The 27,026-nt window shown below is 43.0% G+C and overlaps 2 protein-coding genes across 5 annotated transcripts in view; one reads left to right on the top strand and one right to left on the bottom strand.

Annotated features, from left to right (window-relative positions):
* Positions 1 to 11,459, top strand: part of EML6 (EMAP like 6) — a 266,233-nt gene extending 254,774 nt beyond the window's left edge. Inside the window, exons 34-42 of the mRNA XM_045886192.3 lie at positions 78 to 235; positions 888 to 1,002; positions 2,522 to 2,710; positions 4,217 to 4,389; positions 4,820 to 4,982; positions 6,587 to 6,690; positions 7,339 to 7,492; positions 7,901 to 8,001; positions 9,589 to 11,459. Coding sequence (XP_045742148.2) covers positions 78 to 235; positions 888 to 1,002; positions 2,522 to 2,710; positions 4,217 to 4,389; positions 4,820 to 4,982; positions 6,587 to 6,690; positions 7,339 to 7,492; positions 7,901 to 8,001; positions 9,589 to 9,613 — 1,182 coding nt within the window. The 3' untranslated portion in view covers positions 9,614 to 11,459. The remainder of the gene's footprint in view (positions 1 to 77; positions 236 to 887; positions 1,003 to 2,521; positions 2,711 to 4,216; positions 4,390 to 4,819; positions 4,983 to 6,586; positions 6,691 to 7,338; positions 7,493 to 7,900; positions 8,002 to 9,588) is intronic.
* Positions 11,460 to 11,630: 171 nt separating this feature from the next.
* The window catches only part of RTN4 (reticulon 4), a 67,503-nt gene continuing 52,107 nt past the window's right edge, over positions 11,631 to 27,026 (bottom strand). For all 4 annotated transcript variants that reach the window (XM_045884986.3, XM_045884983.3, XM_045884984.3 and 1 more), the window contains 6 exons: positions 25,266 to 25,473; positions 20,763 to 20,901; positions 13,813 to 13,882; positions 13,259 to 13,305; positions 12,992 to 13,050; positions 11,631 to 12,603 (listed from right to left, as the gene is read on the bottom strand). In XM_045884986.3, the coding sequence (XP_045740942.2) occupies positions 12,561 to 12,603; positions 12,992 to 13,050; positions 13,259 to 13,305; positions 13,813 to 13,882; positions 20,763 to 20,901; positions 25,266 to 25,473 (566 nt within the window). In that variant the 3' untranslated portion in view covers positions 11,631 to 12,560. The remainder of the gene's footprint in view (positions 12,604 to 12,991; positions 13,051 to 13,258; positions 13,306 to 13,812; positions 13,883 to 20,762; positions 20,902 to 25,265; positions 25,474 to 27,026) is intronic.

Below are 27,026 nucleotides of genomic sequence, written 5' to 3'. Positions count from 1 at the left end.
GAGCAGGTGGCTGGGAGGGGACCCTCCTGAGAGCTGCTGTGAGTGTCTTGGTGTGGAAGGTGTCCCTTTGTTTACAGAACAACCTCACTTTCACGGGTGCCATCAATGGAGACGTCTACGTGTGGAAGGACCACTTCCTCATCCGGCTGGTGGCCAAGGCTCACACAGGCCCCGTCTTCACAATGTACACAACCCTTCGGGACGGACTCATAGTGACCGGTGGCAAAGAGCGGCCGTAAGCTGAAACTCCCCTGAGGATAGCTGGGCTTCTCTTACTGTCTTGGGTGAGAGTGACAGAAACATTTCCCCCTGGGAGAAAATGCAGCTTTTCGCTGTCCCATCTTTTCTGCTGCAGCGGGGAGATCGGTCTCCCCTCACTCCGAGAGGGCCCTAGGTCAAACCTTTCAGAAGTATAAGTCAGAGATGGGGAGGGCTGGTTTCATGGTAGTTTAAAATCCAGAGAGGTATTCTTGGATAGACCCGAGTAACTATGCTGATCATCAAGTGTTCCTCTCTGTAGCTCTTTGGGGGGTGGGAGGCTGGGGAGGAGGGGAGAGAAGTTCCCGTGGGGACAGAGATGTGAAAATGAAGCAGAAAAACAGAGAAGCATTTCTCTTCATGTTTGATCTGATAAAAACACGGTTTGACTTTTTTAGATTGCAATCCTCTCCTTCTACCATAGTGGCCTTTGAAAGTATTCTAGGAAATCTGCCAGTCCAAATGGTTGTAACTACCCATTGGTGGGGCTGAGAAAGAGGCCACCCTGCAGGGTCTGTCCTGCTGGGCCCCAGTGGCTGTGACCTTGATGATGGGGACGGGGCCTGGAGTGTCACGGGCAAGTCTTAGGACAAGGGCCAACATGCTGTGTGCCTCTTGATCCTTTTTAGGACCAAAGAAGGAGGTGCCGTGAAACTGTGGGACCAGGAGATGAAGCGCTGCCGAGCCTTCCAGCTGGAGACAGGCCAGCTGGTGGAGTGTGTGCGTTCCGTGTGCCGGGGCAAAGTGAGTGGGCGGGGCCGGTCTACCCCCAACTATCCCCTTGGGGCCCAAGGGAGAGTTAGTTCGGCCGGACACCTTCCCTGTGCTGCACTGTTGAATCCTTAAAACCAGCCTCCGAGGTGGGACTTGAACTGCCGTGGGGAGTTGGCGTAGCAGAATCCAACAGACCCAGGTGCAGACTCTTCTGAGTAGCGCCGGCTGTGTGACCTTGGGTGTGTTACTTAACCTTTCTGTTCCAGCACAGGCGTCCTTGTGAGGATCACATGCATTATAATGCATGGTGCCTTTCCTTATGCCTGCCTCATAGCCACATTCAGTGGATGTTAGCTGCTATTACAGATAATATTATTACTATAGGCATAGAGATAGTCAATAATTTGCCTATGTCCACAGTTACATGGGCAGTAAGAGGGCAGGAAGGGGCCATCAAACTGACTCAAAGCCATAGGTTTTCAAGTCATACCTGGGCTGAATCTCAGAAACAAGTGCAAGGTTGGGTTTTTTTGTTGTTGGTCTCTTGTTGTGTTTTGTTTAAATATGGATGTCCAGGCTCTTGCCCAGAGCTGCCAAATCAGAATCTTAGTCATGATGCGTGTGTTCCTTTTTTCCTTTTCTTTTTTTTAACTCCCCAAGAAATTCCGAGGTACTTGAAAATAAATCTTAACCTCTGCTTTGGCTTCAGGATGTTCCCCATAAGAAAAGGCAGACATGACTTGGAGGCTCCATAATTAGGAATGGAGATCTTTGTTTTTAAATAGATTGATGGCAGTCATCCGGTAGGGTGATGAGACATCTGGGAGGTGGGGCGGAGCTAGGCCCAGACGTGGGGCTCATCGGAGATGGCGTTTTGTTCGGTGCGTGAGGGAGAACTTAGAAGAACCTGAGCTGTCCAACAGCAGAAACTGGCTGCTCAGCTCTGTAGTGAGCTTGCTGTCTGTGGAATGTTCTTGCAGAGACCCGATGATGGAATCTCCTCCACGGCTGAGGGAGAACGGGAGGTGAGGGGTGACGTAGGTGGGCGATTGAGTCAGCCACGGAAGCCTCTCGGCCCTTCCCATGGAAGCACTGCTGCTGGCAGAGCTGCTCCCAGTTTGCTCTAATTGTGTTCTTCTTGCAGTTATTCTTTAAAATACAGATCTCCTTCTTTTTTACCTATGTTCATCTCTTTGTCTGCCAACCGAGCACCCCCCAGATAGCAAGTAGATGATAAAATTATTTCATTTTAAATTGTGGCAAAAGATAGAGAACGTAACGATTTACCATTTTTGCCATTTTTAGGTGTACCGTCCAGCGGTAGTAAGTACATTCCCGTTGCTGGGCAACCATCGCCCCCGTCCACCCACAGAACGTTTCTTATCTTGTAGAATTGAAACTCTGTACCTATGAAGTACTCACGCCCCTCTCCTTTTCCCACCAGCACTTGGCGACCGCCATTTGACTTTTCTCTGTGAATTGGACTAGTAAGTCATCTGAGTTGGATCATACAGTATTTGTCTTGTTTCTAATGTTTTTATTGCAACAGGGAAAAATTTTAGTAGGAACCAAAGATGGAGAAATAATTGAAGTTGGTGAAAAAAATGCTGCTTCCAACATCCTGATTGATGGACACATGGAAGGGGAGATCTGGGGCCTGGCCACACACCCCTCCAAGGACATCTTCATCTCTGCCAGCAACGACGGCACGGCCCGCATCTGGGACCTGGCTGACAAGGTGAGGGGCCCTCTCTGCCCGGGCTCGGATGCCCGCAGGTGGGTCTGGCCGGAGCCTGGCGGGAGGAGAGGTCTGGCCAGGGTCAGGCCAGAGAGGGGCGATGTGGCAGGTCAGCCAGTAAGTTAGACAGCCAACACACACCCAGTCCGTCTTTTAGCTGTGTATCCATCCATAACTATAGTACAGGAATAATCTGAAAATAATCTGAAAAAATAATCTGAAAATTTTTCTCTTGTCATGGAAAGTCCACAAAGCCTTAAAAAGAAAGAGATAGGTCTTCCCTGGGTGGGAAGACTAAGAATGATTTAAAACATCAGATGTTCCCAAATGGAACGTGTCAATCAAAATCCCACCAAAGTTCCTCTTGGAATATGGAAAAAAATTAAAAATTAAAAAATTCATCTTGAGTGAAAAATAGCAAAGAGTAGTCTGGGGAGAAAATTATTGTGGCCAAGTGTTATCTGATATTAAAACAAGTAGTTAGGGGCGCCTGAGTAGCTCAGTTGGTCAAGTGTCCCAATCTTGCTTTCGGCTCAGGTCCTGATCCCAGGGCCGTGGGATTGAGCCCCGCATCGGGCTCTATGCCGGGCACGGACTCTGCTCGGAATTCCCTCTCCCCCCTCTCCCCCTCTCTCTCCGCCCCCCTCCGCCTCCTGCCAGCTCACTCACACTCTTTCTAAAGAATTTTAAAGATTCCTCTCTCTAAAGAATCTTAAAAAGTTAAAAAAATAAACAAGTGCTTAAGTTCTAATAATTAAAATAGTTGGGCTCATCACAAAATAGCCAGTAAATATTTCATATTTTTAGTGTGAGGATCAAAGAACAGATATGCAAAAGCCCAATTATGGTTGCTATATTTACGTGAATTTTCATAATTATTTACTGTGTTTACTATCAACAATGGCTGTCATTTAGTGAGTACCTGCTACCCACCAGATGCCTCATATGCGTGATCGCTAGTGCTTACAGCAGTCTTGCACGAGCAGTATTAATCTCCCTTCTTTTCCAAAGGGACAGTGGGGAAGTCACTGACGCAAACGCACCCGGCTAGTGACAGCCAGGGCTCGGGATTTGAGCCACCAGGTGCGGAAGCGCCAGCTCTTTTCCTGGAGCAAGAGGGGGGCGGTCTAAGGCTGGAGGGTCCGGTCCGGCTTGCTGCCTGTTCTACAAAGTAAACCGGGCTCACGGGTTACGTGGCACCTGTGGCAGAGCTCAGTGGCGGCCAGAGATCATATGGACCGTGAAGCCTACCGTATGGACTACCAAACCCCTTACAGAAAACTTGGGCAGCCTCTGCCCTGATCCGTGTTGTCTCCCAGGCGGCTCTAATTCAAACATCCTGGCTGCCTCGGCTCCTCGGGGACGGTTCCTGTAAGAAGCAAGAGGTCTGCAGGCCCACAGTGGCAGCAGAGACAGCCTGAGCGCTCTGGCCTGGGTGCGGGATTTCCCTGGGAGAGCAGCCGAGGCGGCCGGGGGCTCAGGGACTGTTACTCTGCTTCCATGTAGAAGCTGCTCAACAAGGTGAACCTGGGCCATGCGGCCAGGTGTGCAGCCTACAGCCCCGATGGGGAGATGGTGGCCATCGGCATGAAGAATGGGGAGTTTGTCATCTTGCTGGTGAACAGCCTCAAAGTCTGGGGGAAAAAACGAGACCGGAAATCTGCTATCCAGGATATCAGGTACATAGCAGGTGGTCTGGGCAGGGAGAAGGAGGGTGGTTCCCATTCCAGAAGGGTCAGGGCCAGGGCTGGACTGAAGAACTCATTTGTGAGGGGCGTCCCTTTCAGCGAGCCAGCTGTGAAAGGAGACTCTCCCACACGTGAACTCTCAGACATGTCTTTGCTAATTTCCATGAGAGTTTTTACCAAGTAAAAACTACATGTACCACGCCATTCTACCTAAGGCTGCATGCATTTCCTTACTGCCCTGGGCTAGGATCCAGAGAAATGGCTGAATTCCCTAGCATGTCAGAGAAGGTAACCGTGTGTGAGTCATGAAGTGAGATCTCCCTGCCTTTGATCCTGGGAGGCCCCTCCCAGAGCCGACCTCATGCTGGACCGGCCCAAACAGCCCTTCTCATGGACGATGCTCTTGGATTGCTTTTTCTAGAATCAGCCCAGACAGCAGATTCTTAGCTGTTGGTTCTTCTGAACACACAGTTGACTTCTATGACCTCACTCAGGGCACAAGCCTGAATCGCATTGGCTACTGCAAAGATATTCCAAGCTTTGTCATTCAGATGGATTTCTCAGCGGATGGCAGATACATCCAGGTATGTTTCAGCTCTGCTGCGCTCCGAGGCAACCAATAATAATAATGATAATATTACTAATACTAATAGGAATAATGCCAGCCACAGCACCAACAGTGGTGCCTTACAGCAATGGAGTGCTTGCTTTGTGCGGGGCTGTGTACTCACTTCTTCGTCACAGGAACCCGGTCAGTACTGTTACTTCCCCCTGACTTTATTAAGGAAAGGGCAGAGGCCTAGAGAATTTAAGAATGTTGAAGAACTAGAATTTTAAAAGTGGAGTTGTCCTTCAGTAAGAAATGCAGGCAGCATAAGCCCTAATCCACTTCTAGCCTCCCCCCACCTCCTCCCCTTCAAATCTTCCTACCTTCAGGTTCCCCGGGGCCGTACCTGAGCCTGTGTGGCTTCTTATCCATGGTCATTTCCGTTCCGCGTCTTCAGTAGTGTGGCCCGTCCACACTTGGGACCTGAACTCTGGGCCTGGAGTGGAGGCTCCTCACTCTCCTGGGGGAACAGACAGTGGGAAGGGATGAAGAGGGGTCCCACCTTTGGGACTTTGAGCTGAAAAGAGAATGATGTCTTATCCAGCACTCTGAACAAATATTAGGCGTTGGTGAGCCGGCCTGGAGTCGGATACCTGTTGTGAAACGAGAGGGGACCCATTCATCAGGAGTATCTACTGAACGAGGCACCTTGCTAGGCTTTTGGGTGGACAGAGTGGGCCTGCTCCTTGCTCTCCTGGAGCTTGCCCTGTAATGGAGAAGACAAGCGTTCAACAGATAATCACAAAATATACATACAATTACAAATTGTGATTATGTCCTGGGAAGGAAAAGTACAGGGTGCTGTGGGAGCATTTAACAGGCGCTGAATTTAGATTCACTTCCTCTCCGCACAAGTGATATTTAAGCTGAGGTCTGTGGGCTGTGTAGGAGTTAGCCAGCAGAGAGAGGCAGGAACGTTTTTCCGGGCCATCTGTACGAAGGCCCTGAGGTGGGGAAGATCTTGGCACATTCCGTGCACAGCAGGAAAACCCAGGGTGGCCAGGCTAGAGGCACCCTCAGGGGTAGAAGGGGCTGGAGATTTTCTGGAAAATGGCTATCTCCCCCTAGGCTATTCTCAGAGAAGAAAGGGTCAGGCCCTAGATGCTTCAGAAATCGTCTACGTCAGTGGCTGTCCATGAGAAAACTTGCCTACCTCTGTACCAAAGCACCTGTTTCTCCCAGAACACGGATTCCCAAACTTGGAGCATCAGACATCCCCTGGAGGCGTTAAAACACAGACTGCTGGGCCCCAGCCTCGGAGTGTCTGGTGTGGGGGGGACCAAAGAGTATGTATTTCCAGCAACTTTCCAGATGCTGCTGCTGGTGGTCAGGAACCACATTTGGGTAACCACTGCCTTAGGACTTCGGAAAAGAGCCAGAAAAGGAATGGGAAAATGTCCTCCTCCCGCGACTTTTGCTGCAGGCTGACCACAGGCTTCGCAGCCTCAAGCTGAACTTGGATTTGTTGAAAAGTCCTGGGGAGCCAGAGGCTCGGCCGGTGTTCTGGGAAACAGCCCACCGAAAGGGGAGCCCTTTGACCTGGAGAGAAGGTTGAGGGCCTTGGTTGCCTTCTGCTTGCAGGTGTCAACAGGAGCCTACAAGCGCCAGGTGCATGAGGTCCCCCTGGGGAAGCAGGTCACCGAAGCCATGGTCATCGAGAAGATCACCTGGGCCTCCTGGACAAGGTGACTGGAGGAAAACAACTTCTCAAGGAGAAGGTCACGAGAGAGCCTCTTGTGCCAGGCCCGGTCTCCAAGTTTGCATGTGGCCAGGATGTGAAGAAGCTCAGAGATGGAGCTATCTTGTCTTCTTGGCGGGGAGGGAGGGCTTGGAAGGCTTCTTGGTACCAGTTTGGGCCACTGGCTTTGATCCAACCTGGGCTTTTGAAATGCAAAATCCCTCCTTTTGTGTAATCGTCCCAGGGCCCAACCTCACCCAGCAAGTGCAAAGGGAAATGGTCCCCGGGCTCCTGACTCAGCCCCGGTGCAGCGCGGGGAGGCAGGGCCGCTTAGGATGAGGAAGAGGGCCTTGCCAGTTCGAGGGAAGGGTCACCACCGGGCTGTGAGCAGGCGGACAGTCCGAAGGAAGGACCGGAGGGACGAGAGAGAGACTCAAAGATGGGGGTAACTTTTCTTCTGGGGTGCGAGGGACTGGGGCACAGCAGAACAGTAAGAACAAGGGTAAGTGCCCAGAGGGGGAAGGGACAGAAGAGCCACATGATCATAGTGAAGGATGCAAAAAGCCCTCTCTCGCTCTTATCCCCGGGAGAGGGTGCCTGACTGCCGGCAGCCTTCTCCTACATCTGCTGCTGACACCTCTTCTTGTTCAAACAGCGTTCTGGGGGACGAAGTCATTGGCATCTGGCCACGAAATGCAGACAAGGCTGATGTCAACTGCGCGTGTGTGACCCATGCTGGCCTCAACATTGTCACCGGAGATGACTTTGGGCTAGTGAAGCTCTTTGATTTTCCATGCACAGAAAAATTTGTGAGTCTTCCTCGGAGTAACCTCCGTGCACTGCCTCCGGGCTCTTTCCTTCTGCAGACCGCAGGAGGTGGGGCCACACTGAGACGGCCATCTAGACTCTAGAACAAGAGCAACCTTGTTCTGGCCCTGTGGAGATTTGGTGACCCCTAACCGTTTCATCTCCCTCTGGAGGGGAGGGCCTGGAAACCAGGGGAAGGGAAGATGGAAGGTGTACAAATCGTCCACCTTGGGCAAGAATGGACGGGAAAGCCAGTCAGCAAAAGGCTGGCTGAGAGAATTGTCCAGACCCAATGGGAATGGCCAGAGTGAAGATGATTCCGGCAGGGGGAGACTGGAATCCCGGAAGTGGTCTGTGGTTGCTGGGAGGGGCAGGGTCTCTCAGCTCTCTCTCTTCACTTTTGCTCACAGGCCAAACATAAGCGTTACTTCGGCCACTCAGCTCACGTGACGAACATCCGTTTCTCTCATGACGACAAGTATGTGGTCAGCACTGGAGGAGATGACTGCAGGTAGGACCCTGACCGACCTGGCTCGGATTCCCTGGGTCTGGATGGTACTCCCTCCCCCCGCCCCCACATCAGGTGTCCCAGGGACACAGGGAGGGGCTGACGTCCCAATGGTCTTTAGTCTCTGATGACTCCCAACCCCAAACTTGATGGGCCCATGTCCCCACTGGAGCTGTCCTGGGACTGGTGAGAAGGGGAGGGCATGATTGCTACTCTGAGCACTGCCGGGGGGTGGGGGGGCGGGGGGGACCCAAGATGGCTGATTCCAGGCAGCCCGTGGCATCCTTGCCTACAATCAGGTTAAAATGACCTCGATCCGTAGGTCTTTTAACTCCTAACTTCCAGCTGATCACCAGAGTTCTTAAGATGGATGACTAATCCACAACCAAGAGAGGTTTAAAAATAGTAGTAAGCCTCAGTCACCCTGAGAAACAAGGGTGTTCCCCAGTTTTGCATGAGGTCAGATGAGAAGTGAAGCCATTAGGCCCAGTGCTAGTTAGTAGCAGGAGAACCTTAACCAGCTATTTGGACGGGGCTGCTCTTGACCTTAACTGCTGCTCAGTGTAAGGCCCAGGGTTCAGTGTGAGGCATGACTGGCCTTCCAGTGATTTGGAAGGACCCCTGCCAGCCTACTCCAGAGATGACCTCAGCCTCTGCAGCATTTCCAAGGCCCCTTCCTCTTGTCCCTCCAAGGGCATTCCTTCTTTGGATTGTGGACGAACAGGACGAGGTCATTCCTCAACTCTCATTCTCTACCTCTAACGTAGTTGAAGGGCTTTATTGCAACATGAATATTGGTTTCGTTTCAGCCCAAGCAAAATGCTTGGGGGTGGGATGAAGAAGAAATAGAGCAATCCAGACCAGCAATCCACTGGTCTGAGAGGTTGTGGAAAAGGCACCTGTAGAGAATGCCAGAAGGATGGTGCAGAAAATGGCCCCCAAAGGTGCTTTCTGATAGCCTGCGGTGGGGGGCACGGTCTCAGGTCTGCCGTGCCAACAGCGGCCGGCACTGAGCGCCCTTGAGGTCCTACCGCCAGCCTGTCCCCACTTCGGGGCCCCCCTGAATGCCCCCATCCAGGGCCGCGCCCGCCAGGCTGCCAACAAGCTAGCGACGAGAGACTAAGTGAACTGGTCACCCCGGTGCAGGGGATCGGAGGTGACTTTTGATGACTCTATGAGGCTTAGAAGTAACCTTTAAACTGCAGGGCCCCTGGGCCTTTGTGGCCATGGGAGTGTACTCGGACCCTTGGCTCTATGTCCAACAGTAGCAAAGGCTCTCCTACCCAAGTGGGGCTGATAAAACCTCTTCAGCAGTAACGGGAGAGAGTGTGAAGTCAAGGTGCCAAAGTCCTTCCATTCGGCACACTCAGGCTGGTGAAAGAGCCAGACGAAACAAAAACCAATAGGCCATTTTAAAAAAGCAGCTCTTTAATTGGTGGCAAGATCCCTGGTTCGTCTTTAGAGATGGAAATCACAACATCCGGTACATCCCAAGCTTGACTCTGGAGCACTTGGTAAGATTGCTTTTGGTCACTTGACAAAATGATGATGTCCAGCCACGCAAGATCAGTATCTGGTCTGCTTTTTCAGTGTGTTTGTGTGGCGATGTCTGTAAATGCCAGAAACCTCTTTCTCGCTGCTGCTGCCCGCCCGCCAGCCACCGCGGAGGCACGCAGGGGCCCCTCCGTGCCCACAGCGCTGCAGGCCACACGAGCGCCACGTGCCAGCGAAGCGGGGTGACCGCCCCATCCTCTGCGGAACTGTGCTGCCCGGAAGGTCAGTTCTCACATGGGAGGAGTGCTTGCCTCTGTTCGTGACACGACACAAAAAGTCCTCTCTGACCATGTAGCCCACCGACAGAATTTAAAGCCTCAGTTACCCTAACCAATATGTAGCTTTTAATTTGCATCAGAACTTTTACAAAGGATGTTTTGCTATTCTGTTTCTATATACTTTAAAAATGTTCATTTTTACCAATGAGTTGAACAAGACCGCTTCAGTTAGATGCACCTAAGCATTAGAACTACCGATAGCCTCAGTTCTCCACATTTAGCTTTCAAAACCAAATGAGCCATGTATAAACAAGTTGAGAAACTTAATTTTTTAATGTTTCATTTGCAGAGTTTTATATCCATTAAGTGCCTTTGAAAGTTTCCAGTTGTGTGGGCTGTCTCACCTCCCACAGATATTCTCCTTTCTACATATGGTGCTAAAACTTCAAAACTGAGGAGGGCTACAGGACCCTTAACAGATTCCTGGTCTGTCACCCATGTCATGTGTTTATGTCCCGGCTTCCTAAATGCAAGACACCGGTTACCTGCTTGGGAAATAGTGGCAGGTGAGCAGCAAAGAAACTGAAATTCAGGAGGGAGGGGGTAGAAATGGGTTTTCACAGTTCAGTGCCAAACCTACAAAATCCAAATAGAAGTAAAATAAACCGCTACTACAAAATAGAAGGGGGGGGGGAGCTCAAGTGGGTCTAGGAGGATGAACCCTTAATCCTAAAATGGTAATAAATGAGGTGACCCAAGGCTGCATTGGGTCTTCCCCCCCGCCCCCCCCGAGTGGGGCTGACTTGACCCCATGGATTTGTTCAGGTGAGCTATATAGGTCAAGTCCAGATAAAAAGAAAAAAACAAAAAAAAACCCCTGCTGAACAAATTCCTAAGCCCAAGCAATATTTGATAAGATTATAGAACAAAATAAGCTAGCTTAGAGAGTTCCTCAGAGCTGGCTGGATGACAGAAAATGTGACCTGGACAATATTAATCAGAAGATAGCCCTACCCCGTCTCAGTCATACTTCACATGTGGCTCACCGCTGACCCCAGGAGGGGCGGCCCACACACGCCTCGAGGAAGGCCAGTGAGGGACCGGGGACTCTGAGCACACAGACACCAATTAGCCCTTCCCGTCAGTGAAGCAAAATTCTGGGGCTTGAGTTCCTGGCTATTGGCAGTTGTCAGTTTAGAGAAAGGTGAAATGAAGCATTTTCAGTTAAACAGACTAATATTTACCCCAGAAGTGCTTCTGCATTCTAAGTGGATTAGATCACTCATGAAGCTATTTTTATATGCCCAGTTATGAATGCCTTACGTTAATCCCCTGATAGGCTGTTGGGTCCCCCGTTTGAGCCCCTGTGCAGTCCTAACTCTGTTTTCTGTAACCCTGTGACGCTGAGTGTTAACCATGTCTGCCTCTACTGTACACCTGACCTTTCATAATAATCAGACCTTGCATTGAAATAACCATGTGGAAGAAGAAATTGATCAATGAGGGTATATACAAACTATATTTACAGAGCAATAGTGTCTGTGTCAAGAAACTTCTTAAATCTTATTTGTAAACATTTATATGGTATGAGTTTATGTATGTTCATAAATCCTGTACTGTGTTCTGTTAAAATATTGGTGCATGAATTTATTTTCAATTAGCAAAGTATAAGAAATACATCATTTGAAAACATTTTGGTATGTACGTGTCAAATAAACTGGATCATGTAAACACAGCTGCCCCACGCGCTGGCAATGCTTTCCGAGTGGACCTGCCCCCACGCCCCAGAAGCAAAGGTTATTGTGTGTATGTACTCTGAACGGTGGCTGCCCTTTCAGGGAACCAAAATACCAAGCATCCTTTAAGTCTAGAAGCTTTATTGATACTTTGCTTTTACAGTTCACAATGCATTCCACAGATTCAGGACAGCTTAAACCACAAATGTATAAATCTTCATTTTATAATTTTTTTGCATCACAAGGTTTGATATTTGCAAACAACATTTTTGGAAGCATTAGATTCAGTCCAGAGGTTCCGAGTTTATAACAAAATGAACTACAGGAAGTCTGTGCAGTGAAGTTTACTATGTGCATGGCATCGCTTCACATTGAAAACAGATGGTAGTGCTCCTGGAAATGGATTTTCTTTTTCTAAGCTTATGTGCTTTGGAACTATACACGTATAACAAATGACTCTGAAATATCAAGCACTGTGGGATAGCCGGAAGGTAAAGGTCTAAGCTTTGTGAAACACTATATATAGATATATCATCTATATTTACTTATATTGGCAATTAATATAACAGTAAAATTCACAATACACCTAGAACATACCAGAACGGCAAGCTTTTTCACTCTTGCTTTAGTGGTATGATCTCGTCTAAACATTTCATTTCAGAAAATCTGCATCAATCCACACAGACCATACACAGTGCACAAACTGTGGAAAGGATTTTTTTTTCAGCTCCACTTTCTCTGCGATCCCCCCCCCCCAAAAAAACAGCAAGACTACCTGCCACAAGTGTAATATACAGCTTTCTCAGATCTTTTTTTTATTCACCAGTGCCTCGTATAGGAAAAACAAATATGATTACGGTTTAAATCCATACATAGCAGCTTACAATACTTAAGATGATGAACACATGGCAGTCAAGACAGGTAATTTTTCCTCAGACACCGCAATGCTAAAAATAAAGGTCTGTGAAGCTGCAATGTCAAGGTTTCCTCCTTCCCTGACCCTCCCCCATGTAATCAAATGAATATCCCCTTTATTTGTTGATTTCTGGCTTTTTCATTCAGCTTTGCGCTTCAATCCAGGGATTTTCGCTTGGATTCTACAAATGAAAAGGTTGGGGAAAAAAGGTCAATGGAAAGATATTTCAATTTTAAGTATTTAAAAATGCTATCCTTCAAGAACTACTTGTGTAAGTGCTCAGCTTCTACAGGACATGAAATCCTAAGGCTGTCAAACTGTAAGCTGTAATTTTGCCACCTTACCTCCTGAATTAGACTTAAAGCCTTAAATACAACACAGAGCAAACACAGGAATCAATGATCCAAATGGAGAGAAAAATCTTTTGGCAATTCAGTCGTACTTTTTAGGTATGATTAAGATATGCTACTGATTAGGCCTATAAGATGAAAATACTACACTTTGTTCTCCAAGTCCAGCACACCTTATCCTTAGTGGGAAAAAAAAAGTTGCAGATTTTAAATACTTACTTAGCCATAGCATCTTTAACATTCTTATTTGCAAGTCCTAGATAATGATCTATCTGCGCCTGAAAGAGATATAAAGGAGTTACTAGAAAATTAACATTCCTAAAGAATCTTATTAAACCGTTACTATATGCCAGCAAATTAAAGGCTTTAATAAAGGCTTAAGAAACCTTATTTTTCATTTTTATAAGGCTTTGGAAACCAGCACCGATTTGTTTTTTACGTAATACAGTGGGGCTTGTATTCTGAAATCTACAGTTAAGAAATTACCTGATGCCGTTCATAAATAACAGGAACGCTGAAGAGTGAAATCAGAGCTGAAAAAGCAAATACACAACCTCTAAAATAGACTGGTATGATTTAGGGAACAAACACTGAAAAGTCATCTAACTGGTAAACTCGTCAGTCAGGCAGTGTTCCTAATGAATGAATAAATACCCAAGGTTCTGGAGGCACCTGCTGGTGGAGAGCCACTCAAGAGGAATGAATGAATGAAGCAAGGGATCCTACAGGAACCATTCCTAGCTTAAAATCACATCCCACAGGCCTCATAAAATACAGGTATCCCATGTTAGTCTGATTTATGACTGTACCATCAGGTGAGGCCAGCCCCCATCTGGTTTATCACTGTTAACTGGAGCATTCTTTAGGAATTAAAGTAGCAATTCAATATACAATATCAGTATCAGCAATTTATTTAAAGAGCTCACAACCTCAAACGTCTTCCCTACAATATAAGGATTTTCTCCACTAAAATGTCTCTAAACTCCTGCACATAATCTCTTATTGTGCAGTTTTTCATTCAAATTATTTTGTAGACTTACCCAAAATCAGTAGTGTCAGACCATTGAACAAGGCACCAACATAGGTAAATACCCACATCAACACTGCAAACTGTAAGAAAATAACATTAGCCTATTAAAAACAATTCACACAAAGTTGAAGCTTTCAAATAGAAGCATCCCGTCTAAATGCCAACCTACCAGAGGCATAATCGTTGGAGACTTGGTAAAGTAATAGGATATTTTACCTGTAAGTCACCAGTCTCAATTTGAAATTTCAGAATCCTAATTAAGATAGATTTGATTTATTTTCTCTGGACTATACTAGGCCAAGTAGTTCACTAAAGTTTTCTCTGAGACCAGAGAACATGCCAAAGGTAGACCTTACCGTTTCAGCTCTGATACAGCATTTAGCTTTTAAATGGGAAGCCTGAAAAGGTATGCGAATTCGCTATTAAACCTGATTTTAAAGCACTAACAAGTATTTCAAGATCGACATGAGCTGAATAATTCAGACATTAAAATCTCAGCTGAATAAGCAACGAGGCAGGGAATATTTACGATCGGAGAGAAGGGGTTTCAGGTACCAAAAATACCACCTGTAATATTTTATTAAGGATCAGAGGCATTGTCTGCACAGTGATATATGTTTTAATAGTTAACCCTGGAAATCAGGATGCCTCAATCTCATATACTCGTTAATAAAACTGACCATTAATTTTCTTTTAGCCACTGCCTTCTGTATTTAACAAACACCAATATAGTTCTTACTATATTAGTGCCAGGCACTGCTTTAAATGCTTTACAAACGTGAACTCATTTATTCCTCTTAACAACTTGGGGATGTAGGAATATTACCACAGCTGACGGAGACAACTCCAGGACAGACAGGTTGAATACCCTGCCTCGGGTCAGCTTTCACTGTCCCCTCGAGAGGCGGGGAACTGCAGGGAACTAACCAAACTTTCCTACTTTAGAGGTTAGGCTCTTAAAATCTAGTTTGGTTTTTGTTTTCTGTTTTGTTTTTTAAATCATCCAACAAAGCAGCTAGGGAAAGGCTGTTCTAAAAAGGGATTTCATTTTGAGAAGTCCTTTATTTCCTCTGTATACCTTATTCATGAAGGGTTGGACAAGAAGTTTTCAGAGTTTTCTTCCAGTTCTAAAATTTGGTTGACCTCATATAGTACAGACTCGATGACATGTTCGAAGCAGTTCTTGGAAGACTTAAAGTCAGTCTGGATTTTATTATTCTTAATCAGTAATTCCTTCGCTTTCTATTAAAGGCCTTCATGTGTGTTGCATTAGCTCTGCCCTGATTAGTAGGTAACACAATACAACGGCACCGTCTCCACTGATTAGTCAGGTACATACAACATGGTATAAATGAAAAGGAGCGTGGAGTGGAGTCAGCACCTCCATCCCCTAAAGCAGGGATTAGCAAACCTTTCCTATCAAGACAGTAAGATAATAACCATGTCTGGTTTTACGGGTCTCTCACATATCCTTTGAATGTTATCTCTGAAAAATTTTTGAATATTATCCTTTAAAAAATTTAAAAACCATTCTTAGCTCCCAGGCTATACCAAAACAGGCCATGGCCAGGCGCAGTAGTTTGCAGACCCTTGAACTAAAGCATATATTCCTCCATATAGTCATTCATTCAACAAAATCTGATTGTCTACTATGAGCTGAGTACCAAGCAGTAATTAAGATGCTCAACTCTAATAAGCACATTTACTGCAGGTTAGGAACACACGATGGATTCCTCCACCAACTGTCAGTTCTACAAATAGCAACCTCTGGTTACCCCTACAACTGAATTTAATGTTCAAGTGACCAAATGTCAAGCATTCCTAACACCTGCCAGTTGAAAATCAAAAATTAAATACTGCCCTGGTCTCAGCAACTGCTATGGTAGAAAGGTTTGAAGCATGACTCCAGTTAGCAAGCCTTTTCCTTCTCACAGAGTTTTACAGACTCCTATTGCAGAAGCTAATTATAACTTCTGGTGCTTAAGCAAGTCTGCTATAGAACATTTTCATGTTTTCATCCATCACCACCCACAAGTCTAAAGGGAAAAGCGTCAACCTTCTACATTTTAGAAGAAATTGCTTTGGCAATAAGGATACCTTTGTCCTGACAGAATTCCGATACTAACACATACAAGCTAAAAAGAAGTCCTAATTTGGTCATTAAGTCACCCACAAGGCCGTACTCCAAACCCACAAGGAGAGAAGCCCAAGACTTCACACCTAGCTCATCTAAGGGACTCAAATGTCACTGGACTTGCCTCTTGGGGGACACTCTGCCTAAAAGCTACACTACCCAAAGGCAAAGAAAGGAACAGAGGAAAGACTAAATGTCTGTGGGACCAGGCGGGCACCTTAAATTCATGAAGGAGCCTGACTAAGGACTGAGGCAAACAGACATACGTATTCTCCCTCTCACGGAGGCATGTAGGATCCAGCTCCACAGACTGCTGCCATGCAAGTATTCCAGGCCAACGTAGCCAAAATTTCCCATTTTAAGAGAGAAACCAGAAATTCACATTTTTATGTGTTATCATAGAACTTTTAAATACTGCAATCTGGAGAAAATTTAACACTTTAAGGATTAACAAAAATGCTAGGTAAGGTTTTCCATAGAATATAGCATGAGAGGAGAAAGGAATGGTAGTTAACGACATGCATTTAGCAATTGCATAATTACTGGAACCATTATATAATAAAAGCATCATTTTTTTTTTTTTGCAAATAATATTAGGTCAGTGAATCTCATCACAATGACAGAAGTACTATTACTATCCCTACAGAAGAGCAAACCAAGACAAAGAACAATTAAGCAAATTGCCAGACCAGAGGTCACAGTGATCTCAGGTTTTTCTGACTCCAGAATCAATCTGCTCTGCTGTACTTAGGTAAAATCACCTACAGAGTAACTAACCATTATTAGCGGGAATTTGTCAGGAATGTGCATGCTATCATTAAGAGGCAAAGAATACACACTTCAAAGAAACAAAACAAGCAACTTGCATTTTGGACCTACAAACTCTATGCTACATGGCAACTATTCTGTGACATTATAGCCAATGCATATACTCACAAGGAAATCAGAGATCATCTCTCTTTGGACAATAACGAGAGAGGAGGAAAAAGGACCAAAGTACAAGGAAGGTCTAATAAATACTTAAAGTGAGCAAGGGCCATGTCTTGTTGGCCTTTTGTCCCAGGGGAATAGGGAATTAAACTTTAACTGTGTATTGAACACCTAATTAAAAAGCTCTGCAGATTTTTATTAGATGATGTCTCAACAACCGGGGGCAACATTTTAAGGAAAATGGAGGAAGCGTGCATAACAATTTCAGACATTACTCTGGCAATTCTGACATTTTCAAACATTTCCTGCATTTTTAAAGAAAATTCTTTGCCCTTTTTGAAATCTTCAGCCTCATTCATTAGTATCGCTTTGATTGCCTACATTTTCCCTAGCCCATTTCCCTTCTAATTTTTTTGTGAGCCGGAGAAAGCAGAAACTGTCAAAATGTGTATGTTAATAACCACATAAGAGCCCAGGAGCTAGATTTTAATGTTCTTCTGGGTCAGCTATTTCTGGAGTTCAGACCTTTTAGGCTCACTTTCAGATTTAAGATTGTATTCTGGAGCATAAGGATTGCCTGATGTGCAGGCAACTATCACTGGTAATTCTCTTATAATTTTAACATGTATTTTCACTGAAAGTCACACAACTACACTCATACAGAATCTGGTCTTTATCACCCAAAGCTGTATTACAGAAAAATAAGAACCTCTGCCTAAAATACCTGGTCTTGGTATCTGATAAAATTATTCGATTTTTTTTTTCCCTTGAGATTTGAGGTTTCAAAAGGCAGGATCCCTCTAATCAAACTTGGAGCCTTATTCAAGAAGCTCCAAACCTGAGCCCAGCAGGGACCGTCCCATGCCTATTACAGTGCGGGGGGTGGTGAGTGGGAGGTGGGAGCGGGGGAAAAAACCATAGGCTGGGGTTTATAGCTTAATGCCACAACTTTTAAAAAAGTGATTCTCCCAGCAGTATCCCCAGAAAAGTTAAATCACAATTTTAGGAGAAGGGCCCCCCATTCCTTCTCTTTCACCCTTCACAGTTATCAGGTGGTTCCAGTGTACAGCCAAGACGGAGAACCACTGTTTTAAAATAAATGAACCCTATCAAAGATCCCTTACACAGAAGACCAATCACAGAAACAGAATTAAACCTTAACTCGGGGTCTAAATATACTCAACTACCATATACTAATTTTCTGGTACTCATGGGTATTATTTAAGACAAGGTTAACAGATATCACTGGATTAAACAGCATTATCCTGCCTCTTTCTGACTTCTCAGAGACTAATAAAGTACACTAGACTCCCAAGAAAAGGCTATATACATGGCTTTTGCAACTTAATTCTATTAGAGGACATTCCTCTTTCCTTTCCTTCATTCTCCTCCCCCCACCTGATGTCTGGCACTCAGTAGAACAAACCCACTTTAAAAAATAGAACCTTTAAAACAAATCCTGAGGACTGGACAAAACATTTGGCTGCAGTGAAATTTTATATTAACATTTGAAATAAGTTCTACTGAATGGAATTAGAAATATTTTGTCAGAGATTTTGCCCATAATGTTTGACTAAAATTAATCCTTTGGGAAATGTATCATTGGCTCCATCTGTGGACACTTGCAATCTTCTCTAGGACCTAGAAGCTTGTACTTAATTGCAAAGGAGCAAAACAAATGGAACTTTTACACAAGAATTTAAAAGGAGAAATCTGTAAAACATGTCTTATTTGTCCAAGTCAACCACCAAAAGGAGACTGAGGCCAGACACAGTGATAACCACCATGTCACATCGGGTCTTTTTCAGCAGGCCTGATGCCTCAGGACCCTTGGAGTTTGTTTGTTTGTTTGTTTGTTTGAAATCACATTTGATTATGTGATTTTTTTAAATCACTATCAAAAAAAAGGAATAAGCAAGAAGAAAAAGTTTCACATGCTAAGAATAGTGGCTCTAAAATTTTCACTTTCTGAGGAAGAAGGTTTCTAATAGAAGTAGTGGTAACTATGACCCAGAATCTAGAAATGTAGATTATATAAATGTGAGGGCACCAAATTTATGAAGATAGCAAGTTATAGAGAAACCTCTTTCAATGAAAATTTTTGTTTAAAAGCTATTATTTTAAATACGCCACAGAGCTTGATACCATGTGTATTTTCTACATTTAAAAACTTATGAGACTCCACTGCATTTTCTTGAGTTTAGGGTGGTGTCCATTTTCCTAATGATGAATCATACAAAATCAAAGTAATTCATCTGGAAACTGGAGACACCAGGGCTATTTATTAGCAAACTTTCAAGAGATTGAGACTCTAAATATAAGGAAATAAATCAGTCTAATAGGGCAAATCGTTTCTTCTTTACATTGAAAAAGTAAAAAAAGAATGAACTGAAAAAAACCTTTTTTTGCTTGCTTTAGGGAGAGAGAATCTATCATTCTACTGGCTGTTACGGCTAAAAGGCAAAAAGTAATAGAGTCAGGAGGAATCACTGTCTTTAAAAAAACAAAAACAAAACCACTCTGTATATACAAAAACTATGGGGGAATAAGAGTGGTAAATGCTTAAGGAACTAACTATAGAAAGGGAATACTAAGTCATTTTTATAAAGAGTCAAGAGTGTTAAGATTTTTGTTAGCTTTTGTCAATGAGACATTTTAAGCAAGTACCCTGTTTCTATAATACCCTTATTCAGTGATAACAAACAGATGGAATTTGTACTACTCAGACACAATGACATTAAGATTTAATTTTAATTAAAGGGGGTCAATTTTTTATTTGAATTAATTTTAAAGAGGGTCAAAAGGTAAAAAGAAAAAGTTTATTGACTTTGGAGGTATCCCAGGTACCCCAGGACAGGAAAGAAAAAAGAAAGAAAAAAGAAAAGGTTGAACTAAAGTCTCCCAAGCAACAGGACCACCAGGTTTATCAAGGAAGACTCTTTGTGTATATTATCAGAACGTGCAACTGAATTACCAAATGCTTCATACCAACACCATTGCACAGGGAGAAAAAGACACAGCCTGCCTTATTCTTTTGCTTCAACAGATTTTGAGACCTAAATGCAAAGTTCATTCTATGTGTTAATATGTTGAAGTACCTGTTCCTTATTCGGAGCCCTGAATGAATCACCATGTGTGCAAGTCACCAAGCAGCTTTCCTTGAGCTCTGGGTTTGCCAAAAAACACTACTCAAGAAAACCATTCAAATAAATTTTCTTTTCAAAAGTACTCCTAATCCATAAGTAGTAAAGTAGTAAAATGTAATTCGAATGCAAGTCAATATTAAGAAATATTAAGAAAAAAGAATTTTTTTAAAAAAATAAGAAAATTTCATAAAAATAAAGTGTTTCAGGAAGTAAATCTGCCTCATTATGTGCCACATCTGTTAACCAAAGGTCACATATATAAAAGCCACTCAAGGCAAAAATTTGTCAAGTTCAGTTTTTCTCATTTATGCTAGTTTCATCATGAATAAAATACCTGCTTTAAAAAAAAAAACCTGAGCATCTAAGGTAATTTTCAAAAGAAATTAAAAATTGAGATTTAACAGCAAAATGAAATTCTTCATCTTAGAGAAGTAATTTATTCATAAAATGTCCTCATCTTTTTTTTCAAGTATCTGTGCAAAACAGACTTAAAAGGTGTTTATAATATTTAATCAGGCCTTCTCTAACATTTTCATGCTCCTCTAGCTTTTGCCAAGTATTTCCACACATAACTGTGTACACATAAGACTGTATATAGAGGATGATAAAATCTGAAAGAACAAAGAAGTTTTGACTATAGACATGTGGAGACTTTAAAACCTGTAAAAACTGGAACATAACAAATCATTTGTTATTATCTTCTGATATTAAATTCTGGGTATATCAAAAATGAGAAGCAAATAAACTTACCTTCAGAGAATCAACTAAATCATCAACTAAAAAGAGGCGTCTGAGTTCTTTTATCGTGCAGTTCACGTGACCAAGAGCAGAGTTACTGTATTTCTGAACCAACTCCTCAGATATAGCGACTTCAGATTCTAAGTATGCCCTGGAAAACAAAACACATCCTAACGGTCACTGATCAGAGTGATTCTCCCTGGATGTCTGTCAATCAGCAAGCATGTATCTGTAAAAGAAGACATTAATAAAATATTTTACTATAAAAACCTACTGTTTCCAAATTAAGCACAATGTAAAAATTCACCAATCAATGCGTATTTCATTGACATGCACAGGGTCAGCTGATGAGCGCAGAAAAAAATCATTTGCTTTGAAGTTAGACTGAGCTGGGCTTGAATCTTAAGCTCCGCCACTTGTCTGTTAACTTTGCAAAGTTACTATCGTGAGGATTCAAGGAGTAGAGTGCTTACTACAAGTGGGCACAAAGAAGCACTCGATAAATGGAAGTTATTATTATGGATTTGGTTTTTTCTCTTCACGCTGACATTAGGCTGTCTCATTAGATTTTCCTAACAAAGATCCTATTCGTTCCCAAATCCTACACTCTCTCAGCCTAAGTTTTAGGGGAAACTGCCCAATATGTAGGGGCCCAGATTGTGAAATGGCTGCCAAAAGTATGGTGCTAATGCCAGTAAAATGTAATAGTTACTGCCCATGTAGCTGCCCTAATCTATACTAAGACAGCTGGAATCGTTCTATTTAAGAAAACAACTATAATGAAGAAGAAAAGTCATGTGCAGGAATGCAAGGAACTATTTCATTAGTTACTGTTTCAAAGAAGCCATTTTATCTTGGTAGAGAAGAACCAACTCAGAAATACTAAGCATTCTTTTCTATCGTTGGAAGTAGCTCCTTATAACCCAGTCTCTCTTCATCACTCTCCGATGTTGGTGGACACTAGTTACTCACACTGGAAAGAACAGTCCTCTCATAACTCCCTGTCCCATAGTTTACTGCTGTAATATGTCCCAAATATGTCTCATTTTTATTCACTATGCTCTCTAAGTGTTCATTATTTAAAAACTGGAACATTCTTTCTCCAAACCAATCGCTAATCTGTCTGCATCCTAATCCATTCCTTTAACCAATGCTAGATTAGTTTTATTTAAATTTTCCTAGATAGTGCTACTTAGATTCAACTCAGGTAGGAGTTAGAAGACCTGCTACTATCTAGCTGTGTAACCTTGCAAAGTCATTTGACTTCTCAGGGTCATGGTTCCCACTCTATAAAATTAGAGAAACAGACCTTCTTAAATCTCTTCAGCCTCAAACATTCTGTGATTCTATGGTTCCAACTTTGCAACCAGAGCCCTCCTCAATCTTTCCAAACTGATTTCTCACTACTCACTATGTTGCAGCCAAATATGAGCCATTCATCAAACATTTTTTAATCTTACTTCCTTTGTTCATCATACTGTTTTCCCAATCCACAATGCTCTCCTCCCATCTCTAGTCATAGCACACCCAATCAGCCCATCTCAAATCCCACCCATACGGGAAGCCTCTTTGGCTCTTTCTTCCCTAAGACCCTATTATGCAATTCTAATAATGCTTTCTTTTGTAGATTATAGCATTGACCACAGCCAGCCCTGGAATATGGACACGTGTATACTTGCGTATTTTTCCTACAAAAGTATAAACTGTTAAAGACCAGGAACGTATCTTTACTATGATGGCACAGCACTCAGACAATTATTATTGATTACCCAGCACATATCGAGCTGTTATCATCGAGTGAAAAATGATCAAAGAGTCACATCTACCCTTAAATCGGCAATAATTTGTGCAGCTCTGAGAAACACGGAGCAGAAGCCGGTGTAACGTTCAGTGGGCATCCTGCTTCTTCGTACCACTGCTTTCGCTCGTGGAGACGAGGCGCCCGGCCAGCACGCACCGGAGCGGCCTCTCCGTCGGGGGAGCCCCGTGCGCACGCCCATCCAGCCGGCCCGCGTGCCACACTAACGCAATGCCCGCGGTGCGCCGCTGCCCCCGCCCTCGGTAGTGCAGAAACTGCCCAACAGGGTCAAGCTGGCATGACTAACGACTAGGGTCTAATGACTCTAAAATGAGGAAGTGTTTCTCAAGAAATAAGGAATAAGAAACATCTCTAGATTTTTCCCCAAAAGTCTTCTTTAAAATATTTTTTAAAAAAGTCTAAAATTTATAGTGTAGTTAATTTAGAAGTTTTGGCTTGACAATATTTTTATGTATTTCAATATATCTAATTCAAAATTATATTCCTCTATAGGATATAGCTCTGCCATTTTGCAGCTGCATTTTCAAGTTACTGAACCTCAAGTATGTTTCCCTCTCTGTGGAATGGACTAATACCATCTGTCTCATTGAGTGGTTATGAAAATTAAGTCTGTACATAAAAGGCCAAGGACATAAGAGCCATTCATAAATGTTGGTCTCTCTCCCAAACTGAGGTAGCATCATTACTTCACCAATATGAAGAGAGCTAGAACAAAATAACCAATCTTTACAATAAACAAAACAGATCTTTTCTTGTAAAGTCTGAAAATCAGTTTACATTTACCCATTAATATCAACTAGATAATGTTCTCAGTAGTTACATACTCATTCATGCCCACGGATACTTGCCTTGCCAACAGTTTTAAAATATTCAAAATCTATTTGAGAGAAAAAAATGATGTCTATATACAAAACAATCAGAGAACATTTCAAAGCCATACTTAGTGCAATAGGAAATGAACCCTCAGATCATCTGGAACCAGTGTTAGGGAAACCTTCTTCAAAAAGTTACATCTTGAAATCAAACACAGAACCAAATAAAAAGTCTAATAGATGAGGTCATCTGAGAAGCTAAAAAGGCAGCACAAATGGGCACAAACAAAACTCTACAAGGGGTGAATGAGAGACAAAGATATTTGGACTTGATCCTGTAGTGAACAGAAAGCCCATATGCCTAAAAATATAATAAAATTAATATCTGAGGAAGATGTGACAACATCTATAAAAGCTGAAGTAAACCAAGGTAACCAGAACCCAATTTGGTAACAAGTGAAGTCCAGCCAGCATAGATACTTTTTCTGTAAAGGGTGATGAGGAAGTATTTTAGGCTTTGAAGTCCATATAGTCTCTGTCACAACTACTTTGCTATTACAGCATGATGAAAACAGCTAAATGACTGAGTATGCCTGTGTTCTAATAAAACTTTATTGACAAAAGCAGGCAGCAGACTGGATTTGGTCCCTGGCTATAGTTCATGAACTTGTGGTCTACACTGAGGAAGCAGGAGAAAACAACACAACTTAGTTATCTTCTTTACATGAGATGGGAAAAAAGATAACATCAAAATTGGGAGCCTGAAATGAGGATAGTAGTGGTGTTACTGATAGAAGTTGACAAGTTTGAGAAAAAACGTTCATTTACAGACATGATAAGTTAGTGGTTGTCAGAGAGTGGGTGGGAAATAACTACCAATGGGTAGAAAATGTCTTTTTGGTGTGATGAGAATATCTAGAGTTAGATGGTGATGATTGTACAATTCTGAGAACATACTAAAAACCACTGAATTTTATAATACATGCATTTTATCTCAATTTTTTAAAACTGGGGGGAAATACATGCTGAGTCTGAAGTTAGGGCAGAAGACCCAAACTGAGGTATGTCCCATTACCAATTAGATATGTGATGTGACAGTGTACTCATAAAAGTTAAGGGCAGATGGGGGCGCCTGGGTGGCTCAGTCAAGCGTCAGCCTTAGGCTCAGGTCATGATCCCAGGGTCCTGGGATAGAGTGCCGCATCGGGCTCCCTGCTCCGCGGGAAGCCTGCTTCTCCCTCTCCCACTCCCCCTGCTTGTGTTCCCTCTCTGGCTGTTTTTCTGTCAAATAAATAAAACCTTTAAAAAAAAAAAAAAGTTAAGGGCAGATGATCGTTTCGAGATGAGGAGTGGCCATACAGACACTCATCAAAGGATAACAAGACAATACAAAAGTACGCCTCAGGGAACAAGAGGAGGAAACTAGACAGAGAAGGAAGGGCAAGAGAACACATGGGCATGACAAGATAGCGTTATAGAAAAACATGCACATACTAGTGGTAAGAAAGGTATTTAAATATCAGCATAAAAAATAAGCAATAAAGAAAACAGAACTTCCACCAATCCTAACCATGTTAAAAAGATATAGTTCCCATTAAAGTAAAATTAGATAACCAATACCTAGTTTCCATAAATATTACTAACACATAGCCGAGTTAGGCTAATGACACACAAACCCAGTATTTTTCCATCATGAGCCCATGAAATTACCTTTAATCTAAAAAATCTCAAAAGCTGATGCTTTTGGTATAGCTTTTCAGCAAAAATCTGCAATTATCTTTAAGCAGTAAAAAAATGCATGCCTGTAACTCTATAGAATGAAGTCTTAATACTAATCCTGTTTATGGTGTTGCCAGTGTGTGCCTTGTTTTCCAGACATCTCACCTGAATGGGTGGCCTTCATCTGATTTCTGGATAGCTTGGATCACACCCTTATATATCCTAAAGCTGATAGTCACAGAGAGCAGGGCCAAGACAATGTAGGCCGTTACACTCACAATGCTGAATACTGTCAGTGAGAGCAGCAGGAATAAGCTGGCGCCAAACACTACTCCCGTCTTCTTCATGTCTCTCCAGTAGAGGAGGTCAACCACTAAAAATTAGAAAAGGAGAAATCTGAAATTAGAACATTATTTTATCCATTTCGATTTGGCACATTTATATTTGCTCCACCTACAAAAAAAAAAAAAATGTCTCTAAGGTAAAACCAAAACCTGAAGTGTTACAGAAAGATTAACTTTGTAAGCTGCATTTTAAACCCATTCTAAACTGTAAATTAGAATCAGACCTGCATCTATTTACCATAAATTTCCCTCATGCAAATCTGTTTCCTTCATGTCCAAATCAGTCTGGCTATACAATATACAAGATTGTTCAATCTCTCAAGCCCAGTATAGCAGACTTCTAATCCAAAACAATTTTCTTAAAAATCATCTTGAGGGCTTCCAGCTTTGTTCATTGCATGATATAAATACAAATAATATAAAAAAATCTCAACACACACTCACTGAAATGATACTTCAATGATGTAAAAACATATTTATTTGCAGAAAAACCACTAATTCAAAAAAAATGTTAAGCAATAAAACTATGAAAAACTACACATAGGAATTCTACAGCTCTGCTTTTAAGAGACCTCTCTTCGAGAAACATAATGAAACTGTAACCTAACCTGGCTATCATTAAAACAAAAATTTCCTACAAAGCCAAAGACAAAGGGAAACAGCCTTTAGATTACCTGAAAAGCTACTTCTCTTTGAGAGTAGATAAATAAAATGCTATAAAAATGTAGGTGTCAAAGAAAACGAGAAGAACTAAATTTGTTACACTGTTTGTATAATGTTTAATAGTAAGGAATCCGACAAAGCCAAACTTAGCAAGTTTGCTCTTGGCCTATGGTCACAGAGCCTCTGTGGCGATCAAATATCCATAGGCCTGCGGTCTTAAGGTCAGGTTATGTACAACACACAAAGAATTCTGCAGTGTGCCAAAGGGTTCTTGAATTCACAGGCTAAACGTAATTTGTCTCTCTCTGGATTGTGAACAACTGGGGAACTGGGGGAGGTTAGTATCCTTATAGTAACATAAGTATGGGCATATTCTTGAGTACAATCTTAAATACCTGTTAATTTTTAAGATAAAAAAGGTAACAAAGAAAAACCACATTTCCAGGGGCTGCTCTGGCCTTGAGGTTCTCTAAGGTATGTAACTTTCCTTTACTGTTAGGGGTACTTCCGCGGGGAAAACTATGTATGTGAAATGTAAAATGTTGGAGTGTCTGACACACAACAGGGGCTCAACATTTATTATGTTTAGTATACACTTATTCTATTCTCCTATGATTTGATTTAAATGCTATTTCTTTTAAAGATTTTATTTATTTGACAGAGAGAGTGAGAGAGCACAAGCAGGGGGAGCAGTAGAAGGAGAGGGAGGTGCAGGCTCCCTGCCAAGCAGGGAGCCCAACGCGGGGCTCGATCCCAGGACCCCGGGATCATGACCCGAGCCGAAGGCAGACGCTTAACCATCTGAGCCACCCAGGCGCCCCTAAGTGCTATTAATTTAACATTTTATGATTTACAGTTTTGTGTTCAACCTCTAATTTCAATTCTTATTCACATTTTCCCCTATCTCAAGTTCGTTCCA

Source organism: Mirounga angustirostris, unplaced genomic scaffold (assembly GCF_029215605.1).
Source record: "Mirounga angustirostris isolate CCGP_5_RB_7025 unplaced genomic scaffold, mMirAng1.0.hap1 SCAF_10, whole genome shotgun sequence".
Taxonomy (NCBI): domain Eukaryota; kingdom Metazoa; phylum Chordata; class Mammalia; order Carnivora; family Phocidae; genus Mirounga; species Mirounga angustirostris.
This window is presented reverse-complemented; position numbering and strand designations above follow the sequence as displayed.